Consider the following 23,899-nt stretch of genomic DNA (forward strand, 5'->3'; position numbering starts at 1 on the left):
GCTGAGCGTTGTCTCTCGCATAACATGCCTTAGTTCTGGTCAGGAGCTGGCGGTCGGCCTGCAAGAAACCCGCGGCCCTTCAGACGACCGAGCTCCCCTCCCTTCCTCCGCCCTTCACATCATTTGCATATCCAAAAGCAAGGCGACGAACCCGCAAGGCAAGGGGTGTGGTCTGCTTGGGAGTGGGCGGGACTCTGTCTCGAAGGGCTAGGCCACCCCGGGTGAATGGCCTTCGTGGAGAGTGCGGAATTTTTTCGTCACGTCAAAAGAGGTGGAGGCGCTGAAGCAAGATGGCGCCGGCGGTAGCTGCGAGCGGGGATCGGGGGCTGAAGAGTCTGGTGTGGCAGAGTGAGTGCCGGGCCTGGCGCTGCTGCCCGCTTCGCGTTGCATTCCTACGGCCGTGCTCGGGAGAGCGTCCTGTTGGGGAAGCCCAGACGGCAGGCAGCTCCCTCTCTCCCGCTGTTTGCAGGAGGAGGAGGAGGAGGTTGCTGGAGGCCTTGGTCGCCCTCTACTTGGCTGTCACCAGGCGGGCGGGGATGGCTAGCTGCTTGCTCCTGAGGCTTTCCGGGGAGAGCCGTGCTCGCGCGTGTGGCTTGCAAGGGGGCCGCCTGTGTCTTTTCTTTTTCTGCTGCCTCTTGTCGAGAAAATGTATCTCTCTGTGGCTGCTGTTAAATGGCACCGAAGCACAGCTAATGGAATGAGCGGGGAAAGTGGCAGCCTTTTAAATTAGGTTTTTATTCTGCCCTCCTGTCAAACAGCTTAGGGCGGCGTCTGTTTATGGGTTATTGTTCTTTTACCTTCATGTCCGTGCAAATAGATTGAAGAAGAGTAAAAAGGTAAAATGCGCTTATTTTCGTAACACGCTTGAGCATTAGGTTGATGTGAGAAACAGTCTGAGGTTGCTGAGAGAGACTATGGAATCCGAATGAGTGACAAATAGCAGATCGGTGGTTGGGGAAACAGCCTTGAGGAAGTGAAGCACTCCTCTAGAGCAGCCTAGCTTCTCACACACACCCCTCCCCGCATAGGATCTCCTATTGTCATGTCTAGTTCGGCGATGGAGACTGCAGTGCTCTATTAAGACCGTCGATTTAAATGGATTCAGCAGCACTCCTAGCTCTGTAAGAATGGGATGCACATGAGCTGTCTTACTGAATGGAAGGGGTTTCCTTATTACCCCCCCCCCAAACTGCAGGTGGTGAAGGCAGTTCCAATGGTTTGTGTGTAGCTGATGGGATGTGTTTAAGAACTGCTGTTTAGCGAGCTCATTGCCTAAGATGTAATATTCAAATAAACAGCTTTTGGCTCCCCCCCACACACTATAGCTGAGAACACCATTGGTGGACTATGATTTATGCCCTGCCGTTTGACCTAAAATAAAGCTCTTAAGGCAGCCGTAACCATTGATTTCTGAGCTCATATTCTTCCCCCTTCCCCTTCCGTACATTTAAAAGTGAAAGTGAGGGTCAGAGTGGGCGTTTCAGGGTAAAGAGACGTTTTGTTCCAATTGCCCACCATTGTCTTAATAATTAAAATCCTTTTGTTAAATTAGAGAATCCTGGTTCCCTTGGATCAGATGGTAAATGTTATGATTTGAGTGCTGTTTTTGTCTGGGGTTCTTAGGGAAAATGTAGATTTTTTACTGCAGAAGAGTTGGGAATTGCTGGCTTCACTGCTGCTGTGACATTGAATTGATGCATTTTGCTTAAAATGTTTCATTCAGTCTGATCTTTATTACAAGTTAATACTGTAAGGAAATCCATTACTGATTGATTACAAAAAGTCTCTGGAGAACTGTGGTGTAAAGTTGCTGTTGGTTTCTGTTGAAGCTAACTATTACTGATCAAGGTCAAAATGTTTGATAGTGAATGCTGCAGAATGGAAACTCTTGGAGAAGGGAATGCAGTCGCTTCCTTTAGTGAATAGATGCATATCTGTAGTAAGCTTATGTTCAAAAAGTAGTTTTAAAATGGAGTATTTTAAGGAAGAATAATATTGGCTGATATATTTTGGAAGGAAATTTCTGCTGCTTGCATTCCTTCAGCGTGTCACCCTTATGCTAACTCTTTCCTTGTCCTGTATGAGAGCCAGTGTGGGTAGTGGTTAGAGTGCCTGGGTAGGAGCTGGGAGACCCAGGTCTGACTCCCCATTCTGCCCTGGAAACTCCCACACACTTGCAGCTTGACCTGCCTACTTTGGATCCCCAGTGGGGAGGAAGGCAGGATATAAATGAAGTAAATAAATTTCTCCAGTATGAGAAGGTGAGGTAGTCCATGGTAATGAGTCCCTTTGGTTTTTTGGGGTTGGTTGATAGCCGGTCTCTTTTCCCTACCATGTACCTGAGTTGGGGGGAATTAGGCTCCCGGTCTTCAGTGGGGCTCAGTTGGTGCCAGTGCTGGAGGTAAGGAGTTTCGGGGTGATGCTGGATTCCTCACTTACTATGGGGGCCCAGGTCACTTTGGTTGCCAGATCGGCCTTTTATCACCTTTAGCTTATCAGGGAACTAGTTCCCTGTCTCCGCTACAGTGATCCATGCAATGGTCACTTCCAGGCTAGACTACTGTAACTCGCTCTACGCAGGGCTACCCTTGAGCCTGATCCAGAAATTGCAGCTAATGCAGAATGCAGCAGCACGCTTGTTGATGGTGATGCCTGCGCGGACACGCATTCATCCAGTGTTGTGCCGACTGCACTGGCTGCCAATCGAATACTGGATCCAGTTCAAGGTTATGAATTTGACCTTCAAAGCCCTGAGCGGCCTGGGACCATCATACCTGCAGGACCACCTCTCCCCTTGTGAGCCCCGGAGAGCTTTGTGTTCTTCTGATCAACATCTCCTGGTGGTCCCTGGCCTGAGGGACGTCCGCTTAGCCTCAACCAGTGCTTTTTTGGACCGAGCCCCGGCATGGTGGAACGTGCTCCCACTTGAGATCGGGGCCCTGTGGGACCTAGCACAGTTCCACAGGGCCTGTAAAATGGAGCTGTTCACTTGATGCACCGAGCATTCAATCTGTTCTGGTCCCCCTGTCCTGTCCACAGCATTGTTTTTGACTCCCCCCTCCCTATTGTTTCTTGGCACTATCTGGACACTGGAGTTTCTTAGGGTAATTACATTACAATAGCTATTGCTATTTATTGTTTTATTGTTTTTATTGTTTGCTGGCTTTATTACCTCTTATGATTATAGGAGAAAAGGGGTTCTAACTGGAATTATAGTTGATAGCCCAGGAGGTCTCTGGGGGTAAATGTATTCCTAATTAATAAAAGGCACAATTGCTAAATTGCTCAACAAAAAATGAGAGAGCAATATTCTTCTCCACCATTGATCATTTCACATGGTATTGTTATGCCGCCCTGAGCCCATTTTTGGGAGGTAGGGCGGGGTATACATTTAATAAATAAATTAATAACAAATAATATGTCTAGGAACAGCTCTAGGAACAGCTCACTGAGTTTCGTATACATATCTAGGAAGAGCTTGTGGAGTTCTGGGGCAAGACGTTTTTTGCTTTGATGGTGGTGTGTTTTGGCATATTTCTCAAGGAGATCAGAATGCATTAAACAGTAGGATCTGTCTGGGCACTGGCTCAGGCAAGTCTTGATCTTTCCTTCCAAATGGGCTCCTGATTTTTTTGGGGGGGGGGCGGAATTTAGGCACTCTTCTCTAGTGTTCCATTTATCACAACAAATAATGCTGCTTCAAATGTACCCTGAAAGATGACATCAGTATATTTTTACATGAGTACAATAGAATCTTGAAGCGAAGACAAGCTCCTATACGTATTTTAACCTATTTAAGAGTATGGTATAGGCTTAGAACAGGGAAAGGGATAGGTCTTTTGGTGTCGTGATTAAGAGCGGCATAGTCTTTTGGTTTAGTGGATTGGTCTTTGATTTAGAGGATTGGTCTTTGGAAAGGGATTGGTCTTTGGAAAGGGATTGGTCTTTTGGTGTAGTGATTAAGAGCAGTGTAGTCTTTTGGTGTAGTGGTTAAGATGAGCCAGTTTGGTGTAGTGGTTAAGAGCGGTGGTCTCTAGTTTGGAGAACTGGGCTTAATTCCCCACTCCTCCACATGAAGCCAGCTGGGTGACCTTGGGTCAGTCACAGTTCTCTCAGAGCTCTCTCAGCCCCACCTACCTCAGAGGGAGTCTATTGTGGGGAGAGGAAGGGAAGGTGATTGTAAGATGCTCTGAGTCTCTGAGTGAAGGGTGAGGTATAAATCCAACTCTTGCCCTGACCTGGATAGCCTAGGCAAGGCTGATCTTGCCTTATCTCAGAAGCTAAGCAGGGTCAAATATGTTTGGTACTTGGATGGAAGATTTCCTTGGAATACCAAGTCGGGAGGACAAAGGCAGGCTTTATTCAGCCACCTCTCTGAATATCCTCCAGCGGCCCCCCACCCATTAGGAGTCAGTCACTAAAGGGCAAAGTGACATCCAGGTGCAGACACACACACAATACCAAAAAATACAACTCCCCCCCAACTCTTCTTCTTCTCCTCTTTGTTTCATTCTTCAAAGTGCAAAGATAAACTGATAGCACAATATTAATTTCTTAAACAAAAGTACTACCTGAAGAAGCAGTATGCCTGAAAGCATTGTAACTTGTCATTTTCAACGGCATTAGGAGTTATATGTGTGCATGAAGGTGCCGTAATTGTTGAAGTCATACTGTATTGTCTCTGGCAACAGCTATAAGGCAGTGCCAAACAGGAAAGTCTGTTCATAGGGAAAACATCAGGAAGTGCAATTACCTTTTTGTATAAAAAAGAGCTGCGGTGGCTCAAGTGGTTAAGACGCTGAACTGCAGGCTGTGGAAGGTCGGTACTTCAGCAGTTCGAGACCTGAGTGTGCCGCATGACGGAGTGAGCTCTCGTCTCTAGTTCCAGCTCCTGCCAACCTAGCAGTTCAAAAGCAAGAAATTGCAAGTAGATAAATAGGTACCACTTCGGTGGGAAGGTAACAGCGTTCCGTGCGCCTTGGTGTTTAGTCATGCTGGCCACATGACCACGGAAACGTCTTCGGACAGCGCTGGCTCTTCGGCTTTGAAACGGAGATGAGCACCGCAACCCTAGAGTCGGATTCGACTGGCTTTCGAGCAAGGGAACCTTTACCTTTACCTATAAAATATTAAGGTGACTATACAAGAAACACTGAATAGAGTTTTCCTTCCTTAGTTACAGGAAGACTGGAAGCCTCATGAATACAGAAGTTTAGATCCTGAGTCTTGCTTCTGCTTCACCTGTGCCCTTTGTCGTTGCAGCAGTAGCCTTCTGTTCTGCCTTCATGTTGTTCTAGGCTCAGTTAACACCAATGTCTTTCAATGAGCCAAAAAGCAGCTAGTGTCAGACGAATGCAATCCACACTAGAGAACCATCCCAGCAGTGGGCAGAGTTGCAGCAAAAACCAGGCTCAGGATCCAAGACTAAACCATCTGGCAGAAAAGATTGAATGTAATCTTTTAAGTGAATATTGCAGATTTTTCTGTAATACTTTTAAAGCTGTTAAAAAAGAACTTGTTAAAAATGGAGAAGTAAGAGACGGAAGCAGTCGGGCAGAATTCATGAAGTGTGGTTGTTTTGGTAATTTTGTCTTCAAGGTTCAGACTTGCAGCAATAGAAATAGTTGTGTGTAGCATTTTTGAGGTGAGTTGACGTGAGCACAGATGCAGATATGAGCCGGTGTGGTGTAGTAGTGACAGCACTGCGGCAGAGCTGGGAAGACCCAGATTTGAATCTTACATGGAATCTCACTCCTTGACCTTATGGCAGCCGCTTAACTTCAGCATAACCTATTTCACAGGCTTGTTGTGGAAGGAGGCGCCTTAACTAAACAAGGAGGAGTGTTTGAGAGAGAGAGGTCCTTCCAAGTCTAAGAAGGAGGTTTCCTTACAGTTTTGAAACATTACTATAGATTCATTACTGAAGATCCAGAAATATAAGCGTGTATTAGTAGTTTAAATGCAGTACCTGTTGAGCTTGTATTGAATGTATGCAGTTTATGGATATGCTTTCTGATCCTATTAATTTTAGATGCATGTTTCATTTGGGAATCCACCTGAATTGCTTCAGGGTCATTCCTGTCATTCAGGCATGGTTATGTAAATGTAACGTGTCTAAGTAGTTGGTAGGACTGGGGTAGCAGTTCAACCTTGCACTTCAGTTGAGAAATCCTGTGCTGTGAAGGACATCTTCAAGTGTCTCTGCATTATGCGAAACAGCTGTTGGGGAAAGGACTGATAGCATTCAGAAGGGATAATGGAAGAATGCATAACTGAGAACTCCTAAGGCATTCCCTGAGTTGATGGGAGGATGTTCAAAGGAAAGAAGATGCAACATGCAAATACGCATCAGGAACCTCGCAAAGAGGGATCTAGGACATTGTGTTTCTAGATTTCTAGTCTGCAGCTAACTTTAAACAAGGGCTGTATTTTTTGAATTGAGCAAGAGACAGAAGGGCCACCCATGCTTTCTGGCAATGTAACAGTGTAAGCCAAAATGAAGGGCTCCTTTGACTGCTCTTCTCCAGAGTGGACACCAACAGTGACTTTGTGAGAGGGTGCTGTGATGCTCAACCTTCCCTTTGCTGTGTATTCACTCACACACAACAGTAGAAGGGAAGAACTCTGCTAGAATTTTTGTTCTGTTGCTGCTGTGGAGTGAAAGAGCTTGAGATTGTGTCAAGGACAGCAGTGTCCTTGGAACAGGATAATTTAGGATCACCTGTGACCCTGCTTATTTTCAAAGTCTTCTGGCACATGTAGGGAATTTAAGAGAGTGGGGAGCAGTTCTCATTTTGCCTCCTTCCTTTTAGTCCTCCAGAGGACCTGGGGGAGGGGTTGAAAGAACCTGCTCACCTTAGAGTTCCTGCTGTGTATAAAGTACTCTGCCAAGGGAAGGGTGTCTGGGTAAGTGACTTTTTGCAAGAGATTCATGATTATCATGGACCTGGCTTTTTAACATTGGGGTTATGTTGGGGGGTCAGGTGCCTATCCCTAGTCTTTAGATTGAACACTTAAACTGAGTAATGGGATGGCTGTGCTTGAAGGAGGGGGAAAACGTGATCACCTGACCTGCAGTGAGAAGTTCAAAGAAGGCAGACTTGAAATTTGGCTTCCTGATTTAAAGAACTAAATATTTTTGCAGGCTTTTTAAAAAACTGTTTTGTTGCTCCCTCTCCTGCCCCTCCCTCCAAATTATTAACTGGTATCACTTAATAAAAATGTAACTTTTTAATATGTGTATTTGTTTACACTGTAATGTGCTGTCCAGAGCTATGATACTGTCATATGGTTATAATACAGGTGACGTTTCTTTTCTTAACCAGTAGTTTTCTTTTTCAGAGCTAAAGACATCAGTGTTCGATGACTGCTGGAAAGAAGAAGAATGGAAGGTAAGACTAATAAGTGATTTGCTGGTATCACAGTTCAGGGCCAGCTCATCCATCCATTAGACTGCATGCTCTTCATCTATTTATTTAAGGCATATCTGCGCAGTGAAGTAGGGTAGAAAATTTTCCAATGCAATATTTTCCCATGGAATATTTTCTGCCTCACATATGGGATAAGAAACACGTGCAAACCCTAGTAGTGGTACATGATCCAGGTTTGTACATGGTGTATTGGTGACATTTAAATTTTGCTAATATTGTTTATTTAACTTGCACTGTTCATAATTTCCTGGAAAACATTTAAATTTTGCTAATATTGTTTATTTAACTTGCACTGTTCATAATTTCCTGGAAAACTCACACATCATGGTCTGCACTGTTGTAAGCTTCTCAGACTGCAATAGGTAACTTCTCCTCCTGCAAATATTTTAGCCCCTTCTTCAAATACATTCAAGCCAAAGAATTTATGTTCAGTATTATGTAGACCTGTTCTTATTTCTTAGGCATATGCTTTTACCAGCCAAATGAATGGAATGTTTGTCTCTCTTAAAATCCAAAATCCCTTAAGAGAGAATAAAAAGCAGAACAGTCGTATTTCAGCCCGGTTCTGTGAAGTGTTGTAACTGACTCATAGCATGTTAAACAGCTGACAGTTGTGTATGAGAGATATTTACCAATATGTAAGTCTAAGTTTATGATCAATAGCTGTTAAGCTCTCGCCCATAAATGGGCACTAAAAGTGGGTTTAAATGAAGACCTCTATAAATAACATTTAGTTGCCTAAATTACCACTTTGATTTTGTTTTTGTTTTTGAAAAAAGATAATTCTTCTCGATGACTTCACCACCAAGCTTCTGGCGTCATGCGGTAAAATGACAGACTTACTGGCAGAGGGAATAACTGGTAAGTGCCTGCTGAGCAGATGTCAGTCTTTACACGGAAGAGAATCTTGCCAGCTGAAGCCCTGGCAAGGAATAGCCACTAACTGTCCCCCGTCCTTTAAACTCCTGGAACACTTTCACCTCCTTTAAAGGTTTTATGAGAAGTTATCTGCTTAATGAGCTAGCTATGTCTATTTTTGCAAAATGTCCAGGCCCTTCATTGCTTTTTACATGTCTTAGAATCAATATCTGACCATTCTGGCACTAAAAGGGTTTGTTTACCTGTAATCACTTTCTGGTTCTTCCTCTTCCTTGGAGAATATATGCAGAAATCCTTAAGAGCAATTGCAGCTCTTAGTAACTCACAAATTTCTCTCCAGCTGGCAGTGAACAATCTAGTGTCAGGCAGCCCACTGCATAGAAATAAAAACAAAACCTTGTGTCCAATAGAGGGTGGTGGTATAACTGATTATCAACACTATTGTTTGTTCTCTTCTCGCCCTCTCATACTTCCTTTTAGCCAACAAGACACTGTCTGAATACAGATATAATGAGGATTGTGGGGTTTGAGAGTTTAAAGCATTATTTAATTTTCATTTATTTACTTCATTTACTTTCTCACTGAGCCTTAAGGCAGATTACAAAACATAAAAATCATTTCAAACAAACAGCAAAGACTCCAATAAACAACGTCGGTAGGACTAGGATTACAGAGCTGGAAAACAATGCAGAAAAAGGGCAATAAAGCCAGTCTAAGTCGTCACAAACCATAATGCAGAAAATAGGTTGCAAAGCTAGAAGACAATGCAGTGAAAGGAAGTTGATACACACAATAAAGTACAATCCTTTCCCTTATGAAAATGACCTCCTGAGCTGTTCCATTTGTATTACAGTTCTCATCCGTTTATGAAAGTGCTGTCTTGAACATTTATGTTTTGTACTTTTTGCAAAGTGATTGAAGTGTGTGGGCCTTCCTGGCCTAATAATGCTGGATCCAGTAATAACCCCTTGGCTTTTAACTGATCCAGCAAGTGTCAGGTGGACCCCATTAAAAGTGGGAAGCACAATGTCCTTCAGGACATCAGCCTTCTCGACCAACATTACCTCTGTCTTGTCAGTATCCAGTTTGTTCACCCTTTGCCATTTCACTATAGCAGTAGGGCACTGGTTCAGGACCTCTACAGCATTACCAGGCAGTTTGGAAAAAGAAAAATAGAACTAGGTGTCATCAGTGTATTGGTGATGGCCTGCTCCAAAGCCACAAATAAATCCCTCTAAGGGGAATAAATAAAAATTGCATGTTTCTGTTCTGAAAAATGTTAGGTAGAGATTTCAAGGCAAAACACTGACAGGTCTTTCATCAATGAGGAGGCCCAGCTTTGGATGAAGGAACATGAATCCTCTTGCGTCATACCAGAGAGCGGCATCTTGAGTATCTTCCTTTAATTATGGGATTAGGTGTTGTTATCATTCTTGGAAGCATTTGATGACTGTGCATTTGAGGAAGTAAGAAAGCCAGCATCAATGAAGAGCAGCTGGGAAATGTTGAAGTTGTGGATGTTTCCTCTGCTATAATTTTTTCCTAGCCATCGAAAACTGACAAGTGGAAGAAGATGAGCTAATCTTCTTCCACATAACCATTTTTAGAAATCAATACCTGCCCTTCATTCTTCTAAACAGAATTCTGAAAACACAAAGAAAAAAATGTATACATACCGGTCTGCTGGTTCAAGGCAGCTAATAATTATGTACATATTAAAGTACATATTCATTAAAATCGAGCAAATCCAGCCAAGAGCATCCCCCATTCCACAGAGCTTCACGATATAGTTACATCATGGAAACAAAATCCCCTTGACAAAGATCAGCCATGCATTTCCTCCTGAAAGAGAGCAAATGGCACTCTGCTGCTTCTCTCACTGGCTTTCTCAGATCTGGGCTGCTTTTGCTATCTGGCTGTTACTGACTGGGGAGATTAATACCCTTTGCACATGCTCAGAGTCTGTTTCTTTTGATTATTTTTCCCGAAGTTATGTAACAATAATTCAGTAAATGTATATCCATCCATAAATAACCAGCCCCTTAATGATAATTACTACTACTAAAATCTGTACTTATGCTAGCTCTTAATTATAAATTTATGTTTTGACATTTCTTTGCTACACTTCAGAGTCTCCAAATACTCTCTTGTCCATCTTCCTTTGTGCAACTGCCCTCAGGTTCAAACAGAAAGTAAAGCTGGATGTGCCTGAAAGGCTACCCTGTTAGATGTGTCATTCTTTATAAGTAATGAATTGCTAAAAGGTACATCACTATCTTGTGCTCTGTGGCCAGTGTTTGAACATTGATCAGTCACTTCTGAGGCACATAGGTAGTGAGTTGACATGGGATTTAGGATACTGGGCTTGAACTGTAAGCCACATTTGACAATGAAGATATTGACATACTATCCGATAACTACCGTATCGTGGAAATGAGTGTAGCAGTGTAGCCACAGAGTTGCAATCAATGCTCCCTATAAGCTGTGGAGTTTTGCGAGCAAAAAAATCTACTCTGTGAGCTACTGGCAATAAAGTTGTGAGCGAATTATTTGGCTACTGCATAAATTAGTTTGCTCTGGAGCCATCCTTCCTGAGCCAAGACAAAAATGTGTGAGCTGGAGGCTAAAAATCTGTGGGCTAACTCACACTAACTTAGCTTAGAGGGAACTCTGGTTGCAATGCTCAGTGGCACTGTGATTGGTGGATACCAGCTCCTTTTTTGCTTCTTAAGTGGTTTTGCTCCACATCTTCCTTCTTAGTCCCTGTTCTCTTCCTAGTTCAACCTCTTTGGACTAGTTTGCTGCTTCATTTGCACCTGTACCTCAGGCTCCTGGCTCCTTCAACTCTTTGTTGAACAAAGGGAGCATATTTGCTTTTGCCAGCTGTGGCCATGTCTGTGTCAAGAGAGTACTGCATCTTTATGTGTTATACCTCTGAGGATGCCAGTCACAGCTACTGGCGAAACATCAGATCCTACAATGCCAAGACCACGACCATATAACCTGGAAAATCTACAACAGCCAGGGGTCATTTCCTGCAGGAGCGCACAGGAGCGGAGCTCTGGCAGTGAAGAGCCCAGGGGGCCCAAGCACATGCAACAAGCCCCACCCCCTGCTCCCAGCAGCCCTCAGTTAGAGCAAGAAGCAGCCAGGTAAGTTGCAGAGGCCCCCCCCCGGCCCCTGGTCCAAAACAGTCCAGTGGCACCCTTAAGACCAGGTTTTATTCAGGTACAAGCTCTCTCTCCTCTGCGAAGACAGATCTGCACGTCCCCCCCCCTCGATAAGAGTAATTAACATAGGGCTGCCAAGTCCCCCTGGTGGGCGGATTTCCCCCCGCTTTGGAGGCCCGATTTCCGCCCCCGCAGAATTGGGCCCCGGGGAAAACCCCACCCCCGCGAGCACGTCACAGGCAAGTGACATCATGACGCCGGGCACGCTGGGGGCGGGGCCACAGCCATTTGAGGGGAAAACATAGTGGGGGCGGAAATCGGGCCTCCAAAGCGGGAGGAAATCCGCCCCCCGGGGGGAATTGGCAGCCCTAATGAGCTCCTGTACCTCTTTTTCTACGAAATGACCCCTGACAACAGCTAAAGTTCTAGTTTCTCTTGGAACAATTCTGAAAGGCCAAATAAATTGCTGTATTTCTATGAAAGCCTTTTGTCTCTAAAAGGCACCATTAATCTTACAAATTGCAGCAGAGGGTGTTTAGTCGCTCCTTTTGATGCATCTCCATGCTGGCTTATGCAAAATGTGTTGGAGTTTTTATAAAATTCAGCAGAGTTAAAAACAGCTTAGCAATGCCAGAGTTCAATAATCAGACGCAGAGTCCATTGGGTGTTTAAAATATAAAAGATTTACTACAATTCTATCATAGGGGAGGGTAACTGGGAGAAAATAACAACACAGCTATATAAGCTACATCCTCTCTCTACAAAGTACAAGACTAGAAGACGTAATGGCCACTCTCTAACATGCTTCTTCTCCAAACAGAACAAAGAGGGGAAGAGGGGCCATAAAATGCAAAGACACTAACACTTTGCTTCCAATCAAACTCTCAGAATAGGGATGCTTTTCGCGGGCTTGTAGTCCTAAGCTAACATTGGCTAACACAAAGGCAGGTGATTTCCTGTGACAACAAAACAGACATTTAACCCCATACACACACACTGAGTGTTTTCAACATGCAATACCCAACAAAATGGCTTTTTATCCAGAGAGTGCTTTTGAAAGTGATATTGGCTGTAATTTTTTGTCCTGTCTGTTATAGCTACACTCATATTTGTTTTTGACAGGGCAGGCTGTTTTGAGCTTACAGAAAAACAGCCAGCTCCATTTCACAAATAGAGAAAGCACATACACATCCTGTGTGCGGTGGGAGAGGGAGAGAAAGCAGCATGAAGATGGCATATTTTGGCCACTCAGTCACACTATCTGGTCAGTTGGGGAAATTTGTGGTCTTGGCTCTTAGCTGTGGTGTTGGCCTTAGGGTTGCCAAGTGGAACTTACCTTGGTGGCGGGAGAATCCTGGGTGGATCCCGGAGCGCGTGCGCACCACGCACACGTCACAAGGAAGTGACGTTATGACGCTGGGCACGCTGGGGGCGGGGCCACAACCATACAAGGGGAAACCATAGACTTTTCCCTTGTATGGCTGTGGCCCCGCCCCCAGCGTGCCCAGCATGCCCGCGTCACTTCCGGGTGATGCGCATGTCGGGAAGGCGTTCCCCCCGGGGCCCGATCCGGCGGCGCTGGGGAACGGGCCTCTGGGGCAGGGATTTCCCCGCCCCCTGGGGGGACTTGGGATCCCTAGTTGGCCTGATTAGATTACCCTGATGGATACCAACCCAGGGTGTCTTGCCTGCTTTTTGTTTTGAGCTGTGTTTTATGAAAAGTTGTTTAAATGTGTATTTTTGTAAGCTACTTTGTTTCCCCATTAGGATACAATAAATAAAATAGTCCTATGAGTTTTTATTCCTGCCTTTGCCCCACGTCATTCTTTCAGGCACAGCTCACCATTTTTGGAATTGCGTGCCAAAGCCTTGGGTCCTAAAGTAAAAAGTGTTAAACTCTAAACATCGGTGGGATTTTTGAGCTGACATACCATTTTCTGATAGGTCCAAAAAGGAAACTCCACAGTCATAAAAAATTCCTTGTGCCATGTATCAAGTGTTCATGTAACAGGATGAGAGGATTGGTAGTCTGGTACCAATACAGCAGTGGTATCAGTGGCTAAAAAGGGAAGATGAGTGAGGGGAATTACAGTGATGTGACATTCCCCCCCCTGTAACTTTTATAAAATTAAAGCATCTTTTAGCTGTAAAAAAAAAATTCCTGAAATAGGGGTCTAAAGTGTGTAAACCTTTGTCTCATTTTGCTTAAAGGGTAAATGTAAATGTGATTAATCTCTTGGGGGGGAGTGCTTGTATGATGTAAGTGATGGTGAGCAACTTATTTCCTCTTAATTTCCTGTGTGTTGCCCCAAATATCTGTATTTGTGTGTGATCAGTAATTAAAAAAATGAAAACCTTGGACTGGAGAAAATCAATGCCACTATGAAGCACTCTACCATCTAATTCTGGTGGGAGGAGATTATAGCCTTTTCTAACTTGTACATTCACAGACATATATCCAGTAGTGGATCTATAGGCTGGCCTTGCAGCAATCTGACAAATACTAATTTTAAATATGAAAATCACCAAGTAATGGCAGCAGTAATTACCAGGTATTGGTTTCTCTGGCGTCTGTATGGAATAGGGTTGTATTGAGTACATGGCTGAGATCAGGGAAACACACAGTTCCCAAGGTTAGAAATCATAACACCTATCAGCAAAACTTTATTCTAGCTAATAGTATTATTTACTTATTTTATATACTTATGTCTTTCTTTCCTCCCAAATGGGGACCCAAAGCAGCTTGCAACATTGTTCTCCCCTCCTTTATTTCATCCTTACTACAACAACCTTGTGAGGTAGATTAGGCTGACAGAGTGACTGTCCCAATGTCACTTAGCAAACTTCCTTGGCAGCGTGGAATTTTTGTTTCAGCCCTCTTAGGAACATAAGAGAAGCCCAATGTTGCATCAGGCCAATGGCCCATCCAGTCCAACACTCTGTCACACAGTGGCCAAAAATGCCAGGTGCCATCAGGAGGTCCACCAGTGGGGCCAGGACACTAGAAGCCCTCCCACTGCTGCCCCCCCAAGCACCCTCAGGTAATTTTTGTTTCAACCCTCCTTTTCCCTTTGACCAGTTCTCAGCTGCTCTCCATATTCTATAACTCCTGAAGTATGTTCAGTCCCCATTAGGCCCATTTAGGGGGAAGGGGTTTTGCTTACCTGGGGAACCTTTCAAGTATGTAGAAACCCTTACTTTGCTTGTGGTTGGCCTGATTTTACTGCTTTCATGATGGGGTCAGCTACTTCAATAGTACATTAAACACTGTAGTAATAGTTTGATCTTTACCGCGTATCATAAGCTGTATATTTAGGTGCAGTTGTTTGCTGTGACAAACTTTGAATATGAGTGTATAGAAATATTAATTCTAAAAGTCCATGCCTTCTCCTGTGCTGTCTTTCTGATAACATGCTGTGTCTTGTTTCCTGTTGAAGCCAAATGACCTGTCCATTTGGCCAGAGAAACTTTATAACCATGCCATATAACCACACATTCTTTCACACCTTTAAGGGAAGAGGCAGACCTGATGGCGCCTGGCTCTGCCTCACATGCAAAAAGTCATGTCAGCAATGGAGAAGCTGGAGTTTGGGGTCATGTGACTGCAGGCGTGGTCTCCAAACTTCTAGCCATTCCTGTGTTGCAGCCATGACAACCAACAATTGGGCACACCCATGCCCACTCGCAATTGGCTAATAGCCACATCTAATTTGTGACTGGAATTGGGCTATAATTGTTCAATCCCAATGAGAGAGACTCTCTGTTCTTGCTCTCTTGGTCTCCTGTTGTTGCCTGTTTATTGCATCTGAAAATGCTGTCCTTTGAAGAGACAAAGGACTGCTTTGTGACTTAAAGCACATGGATTGCAAAAATGGGATTTTCCTTCAAAATCCCTTGGACTATTTTGGACTATTTTGGACTGTGGAATGTTCCTGAAGTGGTAATTATGTATCTCTTACTGTGTAGTTAAGGCAAATCGCCTTAGGCTTGTTATTTTGGTAAACTCTGGTAGTCTGTGCTAAGCTCTGTACTGAATAAAAAATTAGTCTTATTTCTAAATGGTCTCTGATATTGTACCTGAGTTCCAAGTCTAAACTCCTGTGCCTAGGCTGACCACAAGCTACCATTAAGCGTAAAGTGTGCAGCTCTGAGTAGGGTTGCTAATGTGTTAAGTACCAGATACCAACTGAGAGTTTGAACCTCTAATCTCAGGTTGGGGGGAACTAATGTAGAGGTTCTGGTGGCACATGGTTCTGAAACCAGAGAGGGTTTAGACCATCTCTTGGTTTGTTGTTTGATGTACTGTAAAAGTACAGGATTACCTCTCATCCCTGGACTGGCGTGAGGGGCTAAATCCCTGTACAATGAGTCAGCATTAAAATATTTGCATTTTAGCAAATATTTTATTTATTTATTTATTAGACTTTTAGCCCTCCCTTTCCTGCACAGCAAGGCTCAGGGGAGGTAACAACAAGTTAAAAAGCTATCATAAATTATTTGTTAAAAACAAATTAACATAGTAACCAATCAAAATTGAAAACAGATGGTGACTTAGGCACTAATAACAGAAATTATCAAAAGTGAGGTTGCGCAGCCCATGTGTCAGTGTAGACTGGTATAGTGAGAGAATGGATGACAGGGACTCGGGGAGGAGACCAGGGGAGGCCAATTTAGATGGTAGCATCGCTGCCTCAGCTGTATGCCTGGTGAAACATTACCATTCCACAGGCCCTGTGGAACTGGACCAGGTTTCGCAGGGCCTGGATCTCATCTGGAAGGGTGTTCCACCAGGCTGGAGCCAGAGCCAAGAAGGCTCTGGCCTGGGTTGAGGCTAGATGAATACTTTTTGGGCTAGGCCCAAACTTTTGTAAGCGTATACAGTACTTTTTGCCCTGAGCTGGCCATGGCCGGGAGGGTGGGATAAAAATCTAAATAATAAATAAATAAATAAATAAATAAAATAATCGATCTCTTATCTTACAGTTGTGGAGAATGTTTACAAAAATCGTGAACCGGTCCCACACATGAAAGCCATTTACCTCATCACACCTACAGTAAAGGTTAGTTTTCCAAAGAAAATAATGCTCTAGATTGTATAGTTTATTTTCATGCTTTTTTTTCTTGTGTAGAAGTTATATATACATATATAACAATTTTATCTCTTATGGTAAATTCTTACTTGAATTACTGATCTAACTCACATGACTGGGTTAGATCCGAACTCCCCTTCTGCAGAGCAGCAGGGCACTTCTTCTGTAATAAAAGAAGGGGGCAATAGCTGCCACATTTCATGCAGAAGGTCCCCTGATTGTCAGTAACAGCTTTTTGAAGGGTAAAAGGGAAGCTACAGTGGAAACGGAGAGGTGGGAAATATTGAGGTCCAATCATTTCACCACTTTCAGAGTGGTGGTGCAGAAAAGCTCAAGAGAGGGCTGTAGTAATCTGCCATCAAACTTATTTTGAAGGTGCCTTGAGGTGGCTTCTGCCTCGTATTTGGGGTCTTTTAAATACACTTTTTATGTTTTCATATTGTTTGTGCAAAGAATTTGTCTTCGTGCCAATGGCTGTGCCCACTCTTTCACCTTTATGTTGCCACTCTGCGGCCTAGTTCCCATGGTCAAGGGACTGAGGTGGCAGTAAAGTGACAGTGCTAAAGTGGTAGCATGGGTTTTGCCACTTCAGACTACAGGTGGAGGAATACATTTTGGTATGCTCCCCTGTGTTAAAAGTACCTTGCCAAATAGCAAGGAAAAGGGGTATGACTGTTCTCCCTAACATGCTGGGGGGCACTGTACTGAATAAATATCAGGGGTGGCCAAACTGTGGCTTGGGAGGCACACGTGGCTCTTTCACACATATTGTACGGCTCCTGGCAGGGTGGCTGGGGAAGCTAAATATCATTAGCAAACAAATTATCATTGGACAAATAAATATCATTATCAATATCTGCTTTTACCACTTTCGTTATTATTTTTGGCAGTCTCATTTAATGTTAATAAAAAGCAAATTTGCATATTTCCCAGTTAAAACATGTAATATTTGTTCATGTCTTGCGGCTCTCAAACATCTGACATTTATTCTGTGTGGCTCTTAACGTTAAACAAGTTTGGCCACCCCTGTTTTACACACACACACACACACAAACACACACACACACATTCGTGGCGGGCGTCAACTACCTGTATTCTCAAGTGGTGAAATCAATTCTACCATCTCAGGTCTCTGTCGTCTTATGGGTAAACTAGGCCTCAGGCACTAGAAATATGTTCAAGTTAGGGATATTAGACTTACTTTGACCATCTGTCAACTGGTCACTTCTAGAGTAATACTGTCTAGAAATATATGAGCAGTGTTTTTTAAACGTTTTCACAATGCCTTGAACTGGCAAAATAGCAGTTGGTAATGATATTCATAATTAACTGCAAAATACTGTGTTAATTTTCAGTCTGTAGAGGGGCTTATATATGACTTTGCAAGTAAATCATCCAGCAAGTACAAAGCAGCCTATGTTTACTTCACTGACTGTAAGTATTTATTGATTGATACGAATGAATGTAATTGTCTGATTTCCATTTTTTTGTAGCTAGAACGTTGAGCTATCTTGTGACACTGGTGGGCATTCTCCAGGAGTTGGAGAGAAATGGGAGAATTACGTTTATCTTAACCCTGGCAGTGGTGGAAAGTGCCATCAAGTCACAGCTGACTTATGGTGACCCCACAGAGCTTTCAAGGCAAGAGATGCTCAGAGGTAGCTTGCCATTGCCTGCCTCTGCATCATGACAAGCTGCTATTCACTGCCTTACAAATGTGGACAGATCATTAGAAGTTCAGCTGACTGTTTAGATGCCTGGGGCACTCCCTTGCACCCTCATATACTCTAGTTCTCTCCCTTCCAGTTTGGTGTAGTGGTTAAGTGCGTGGACTCTAATCTGGGAGAACTGGGTTTGATTCCCCACTCCTCCACTTGCACCTGCTGGATGACCCTGGGCAAGCCGTAGTTCTGATAAGAGCTGTCCTTGAAAAAGAGCAGTTTCTGTCAAGAGCTCTCTCAGACCCACCTACCTCACAGGGTGTCTGTTGTGGGGAGGGGAAGGGAAAGGAGTTTGTAAACCACTCTGAGACACCTTTGGGTAGTGAAGGGTGGGGTATAAACCCAATCTCTTCTTCTTCTCTTCTTCCTAGTTGATATATCTGAACCGAGCTAGCTGTGGTTTGCACAAAACAGAGCTTACCTGCGAATCAGAACTGGAAGCCACAATCTAATCAAGGTTTTCATCTCTGGTTTGCAGCATGCATCCAGATATGGATTTAATTTTAAACTTTGATTTGCTGCACACCATGTCAGGGAAAGAGTTTTAAGCATGTGAGAAGAGAAGAAGAAATGGTGTCCATGAGTCCGGGACTTGTTCAAGTAATACCAGACAGGCCTAGTGAACTGGCCAACATGGATTGTAACATGAATTCAGTCTTGAAAAGAACTGGAACATCATAAGCAAAGCAAGAACAGCTTGGGAAAGGGAGCTGGTATGCAGTTTGTTTTCAGCATTGCTTTATTTTATCCTGTATTAACTTTGAAACATTTGCAGTGCCAATACAACAGTACACAAATCTTACGGCAGCTTGCAATATTATGCAATGAAGACATGGTTTCATTGAGCTAACCATGTTAATCTGTCGTAGCAAAAACAAACAGGGGTCTTGTGACACTTTGGAGACTAACAACATTTTATTCCAGCACAAGCTTTTGGGAACCAGAGCCCCCATGGCTTCAGGTGCTCCCACGATCAGTGTGTGATTGAAAACAGAATCTCAGAAGCCATGTCAGCACAGATGTAGCATATATTTTCCAATTATAACAATCAAAAGCAGCACACTACTTATGCCTCACTCTAGAATGGAAGGTTTTTGTGGTTGAAAGTCCTGGCCTGAGACAACTGCTTTGGGGGAATTCTGCAGTAAGAGTCACCACTGAAAAGTCACTGATTCTTATCTCTGTCAAACTGGCCTGATAACAAATGGTCATGAAGTGCTAGCTTGAAAATAGTTGGTAAATATTTTAGTGTTCCAAGTCCTGCTTCTGTGATGATGCTTAATAAAAAGCTTGCCTCTATCAAAGCAATGCTGTATACATTTGGGGAGGAAAGTCAAAGGATTCGGTCCAATGTGCCATGAGTACAACTGTATTTATAGAAGGACTTTTCTTCCTGCCTGCTGCAGCCCACCATAGTCTCCTGAAACACTGCCCTTGGCGGCAGGAGACTCATATGGACAGTATTTATTTATTCCATTTGTATCTTGCCCTTCCCGCAAACAGGCTCAGGGCGGCTTACATTAGTTGGTACAGAGTACCATAAAATCCACATAAAGCATTTAAAACATTATAAAACAATCAGAGAATCATAAAGTGCTAGTAATAGTAGTCATTCCATCATTAATTGAGATGGCGTGCTAGCTGATATAATTTCCAACTCTGTGTGGCTCGATCTCAGGGTTGGGGCTGACCCATAACCACAGATGTTGGGGGCAATGGTGAGGGTGGCTCCTAGTTGAAAGCCTTGTGGAAGAGCTCCGTCTTGCAGGCCCTGCAGAACTGTAAAAGATGTACTGAGTGTGATGTGAGGCTCTGGACATGACAGAGTGATTAGCAAAAATCACTCCCTCTCTCTTTCGCTAGTGGAAATGCCCATCTGCCTGTGGAAAATGAGATTTTGATTGAACCCTTGGCTTTTTCTTAGTTGCATTTTTCAATATGGTGACTTTCTTTGCACAGGCATTACTTTTAACACCTTTTAATTTGTTTCCCTCTTAGTTTGCGATGACAAACTTTTCAATAGAATGAAGTCATCTTGTTCAAAGGCTATAAGACGGTGCAAAGAAATAAATATAAACTTTCTCCCCTATGAATCACAGGTAAATTTTTTACTGAACTCTTATTTCTGAGTCCTTTTATAATGTAGCTATGGGATGTAGCAGCCAGAGTGCTCCGTGTGTGTGTGTGTGTGTGTGTGTGTGTGTGCCACAAATCTATGGGAGCACAGGAAAATAAAAGCAAAATCTGGTATTAGATTTCAGTGACCAGCTTTCCAATAATGGGGTTTTTTTTAATACCCCACCCTCCCCTGAGGAGGGTGGAGGGCGGGGTATAAATTTAATAAAATAATTTAATAAAATAATTTTTAAAAAAGAAAAAAGTATGTAGCAATTTCTACTGAAATTAGATTTCCAGTACTTTGTGGTGGGTATTCAGTGTTCTGAATAGCTCCTTGCCCCTTCTCATGACTAGCACAACCAGAGTAAATCATGCAAAAACAAAAGAATGCAGAATTATGCAGAATAAGATATACAGATTTACTCAGTTTGCATGATATATGCAAATCCCAGAATTTATTTTTTCTTGGTACTGAATATGGATGCCTAGGTACAGAATATTAACTTTTCCCCCCAGTATGAAGCAAATACAGCCTGTGATATACTTATGGTAAACTTGTACCAAATGGATCTCTTATAACTTAGCCGTCTTTGGCAGTCTGCAGATTGGGGGATGCACAGTTAAATGCTAACAAGGAGGTATTGATATGTTTTAATGACATGTCACTGTTCCTAGAAATTATGTAAGAAAGAGGTGTCTTCTGAGGAGTTTCTAGCTGAAATTTCATAACCCTAAACCTGGTTCTCATTAAACATTTTATATATATATTTGTGATGGAGTAGGGTATGCTTCTTTTCCATGTTTTATATGTACATCTGAGAAGTGTCAGTTTAATTTTGCCAGGAAATCTTCAGATTTTCGTCATGGCTGTTTTATCCGGGAGCAAGAAGTGTCTCTCCTTTGGCTTGGAACTTAGCCTGTTTCAACTCTATAAATGCTTCCTTGTATACTGAATTATCTTTTCCTCGTGTGTCAGGACAGACAATATCTGTCTCAAGATTAGCTCTCCCATTTATTGTGTTTGTACATGATATTTGAATTGATAGGATTATCCTAACACATGGCATGGTTGGAATTGATCTTCTAGGTAACCCTTTTACCTTATGAGAGAGTTTCTTTGGAGTGCTCCTTTGGAGTGCATTGTTGTCCTCAGTAGGTTTCCCACTGTTGAGATGATTTTCATGGATAAAGGTAAAATGCCTTATCCCTTGAGAGAGAGCAGGTTTGAGTAGCCTCACTTTCATAAAGCACACTTCAGTCTGGAAAGGAAATTCCTGTTTGGAATTTGCCAAAGTAGTTTTGAAGGTACACTCAGATTGGTGACGGAAGTTATTTTAACTCCAGGAAGCTGAGAATTTCCGTCAATAGTTTGCATCATTAGTAAATGGGAAGAAGTGAATGTACCTTTAAAAGGTCATATTAAAATAGATGTTTCTAGATAATAAATATTTACTATGCAGAAGTTTCCTTGTCCCTTAAATATGCTAAAGGTTAGAGGAGGGGGAAAGCTGATCCCCCCCCCTTAGATATCGCTGGGCTACGTCAGGTTAGATATTCTTAATGGATGTATTTTGGTAAAAACATAGTTCTCAAATGATCTTCTACCTAGATACCTCTGACATGCTAGTATCCAAACACAGTCTAATGAAACTGTTTCTTGATTATGCTTGACTTAGGTATTTACTCTTGATGTCCCAAATGCGTTCTATCACTGTTACAGTCCCAGCACAGAGAAAACAAATGATGCCGTACTGGAGCAAATGGCTGAACAAATTGTTACCTTATGTGCTACTCTAGAGGAAAATCCAGGTGTAAGGTATAAAAGGTAGGTCAGAAAAATTGTTTTTAAAATACTGCAGGAATTGTGGATGCTGTGATAGCTACACAGTAAAATAATTCTGTGCTATGAGCAGTTCGGGACTTACCATGTTGTCTGTTGAGAAATGGAAGGCGACAGTTTGTAGTAGGGTAGGTTTTTGTGCTTACCTTCTCTGTCGATGGCACTTCCTGCTTGGTGGGAATTCCAAAAGAAACAAAGAATTGGCTAAGACTGCTCATTCAGAAGTGGGTGTCCTTGTCTAATGTTGTTCCACATTTTAACTCTGTCTGAGAAGAGGGGTAATTCAGAAATGAGCAAGCAAATTAAAATAGCTGCGTTCTAGGGAGTTCCATCTTGTGAACTCCATATTCAGAAATGAGGACTGCACAAAATACTGGAAGTGGGGTGATGGTGTCTGGCATCCCCAGTGACCTACAGATGATTAAATCATTATAATTTGCATAAGACAAATAACCTGTACTAGCTCATGAACATGTACTTCAATATTATTCTGACAAAGTTCAGCATTATGTATATCTTTCCTCTTTCAGTAAGCCTTTGGACAATGCCAGCAAACTAGCACAGCTAGTTGAAAAAAAGCTTGAAAACTTCTATAAAATTGATGAACGCAGCCAAATAAAGGTAAAACTCATTTTTTCCTCCTGGAAGGATAGGATGGGAACTCTATGATTCCCAAATTTCATAGCTTGGCCGTTTTCTTGCACAATATAACTGGGAAAGATAAATGCTTTCTGTGACGAACTGACAGGATGCTTAGTGCATCAGAAGCAGTGAACTGGGAGATTAGGGGTTAATGCCTCACTGTAAAGCACAGTTTGACTAGCTGCTGTCTCCCCCCCCCCCCCCCTGTCGCGCGACTGGTCTGCGCCAGCTAAGGAGAACTTTCAAAAGTCTTGTCAGCAGTGTTCCCTCTAAGCTGAGTTAGTGTGAGCTATCTTACAGTTTTTTAGCCTCTGGCTCACATATTTTTGTCTTAGCTCAGGAAGGATGGCTCCAGAGCAATGCTCCCTCTAAGCTGTGGAGCCTTGTGAGCAAAAATCCTACTTTGCGAGCTACTGGCATTAAAGTTGTGAGCGAGCGATTAGGCTACTGTATAAATTAGTTTGCTCTGGAGCCGTCCTTCCTGAGCTAAGAGAAATACGTGTGAGCTGGAGGCTAAAAAACTGTGAGCTAGCACACACTAACTCAACTTAGAGGGAACACTGCTCCAGAGCGAAATAATTCATGCAGTAGCCAAATCGCTCACTCATTGCTTTAATGCCAGTAGCTCACAAAGTAGAATTTTTGCTCACAGGACTCCACAGCTTAGAGGGAGCATTGCTTGTCAGTCTTGTCATAGGGAGTCAGTCATCCTTTGGACTTTGGCTTGGCAGTTGCAGTCAGGAGGAGTGTGTGTGTCAGTCTGTGGGAAGCAAACAAATCACTTGGAAAGTGAAGGGACACAACTCCTTGCTCTTACTCTGTACCAACACATTTGAGGAAAAGTTCAGAAATCAGAACTTAAAAGTCTTAAGTGTCAGCCCTAGCTGATTTCCATTTAGTCACAGTTTCCAGAACTGGAGTTTAGGCTTGACAGAAGAGACTGGAAAGGAGGTTGAAAACTGCCAGTGTAGCCAAACAGAAAAGGATTATCACTCCTAGAAAGAGGAGG

The 23,899-nt window shown here is 43.1% G+C and overlaps 1 protein-coding gene across 1 annotated transcript in view; it reads left to right on the forward strand.

Moving 5' to 3' along the window:
* The first annotated feature begins 224 nt into the window (after positions 1–224).
* Positions 225–23,899, forward strand: part of STXBP3 (syntaxin binding protein 3) — a 44,105-nt gene continuing 20,430 nt past the window's right edge. The window contains 8 exon segments of the mRNA XM_015428273.1: positions 225–348; positions 7,342–7,391; positions 8,210–8,291; positions 16,463–16,539; positions 17,925–18,003; positions 20,289–20,389; positions 22,085–22,233; positions 22,779–22,869. Coding sequence (XP_015283759.1) covers positions 291–348; positions 7,342–7,391; positions 8,210–8,291; positions 16,463–16,539; positions 17,925–18,003; positions 20,289–20,389; positions 22,085–22,233; positions 22,779–22,869 — 687 coding nt within the window. The 5' untranslated portion in view covers positions 225–290.

Source organism: Gekko japonicus, unplaced genomic scaffold (genome assembly GCF_001447785.1).
Source record: "Gekko japonicus isolate JY-2015 unplaced genomic scaffold, Gekko_japonicus_V1.1 scaffold2560, whole genome shotgun sequence".
In the NCBI taxonomy this organism is placed as follows: domain Eukaryota; kingdom Metazoa; phylum Chordata; class Lepidosauria; order Squamata; family Gekkonidae; genus Gekko; species Gekko japonicus.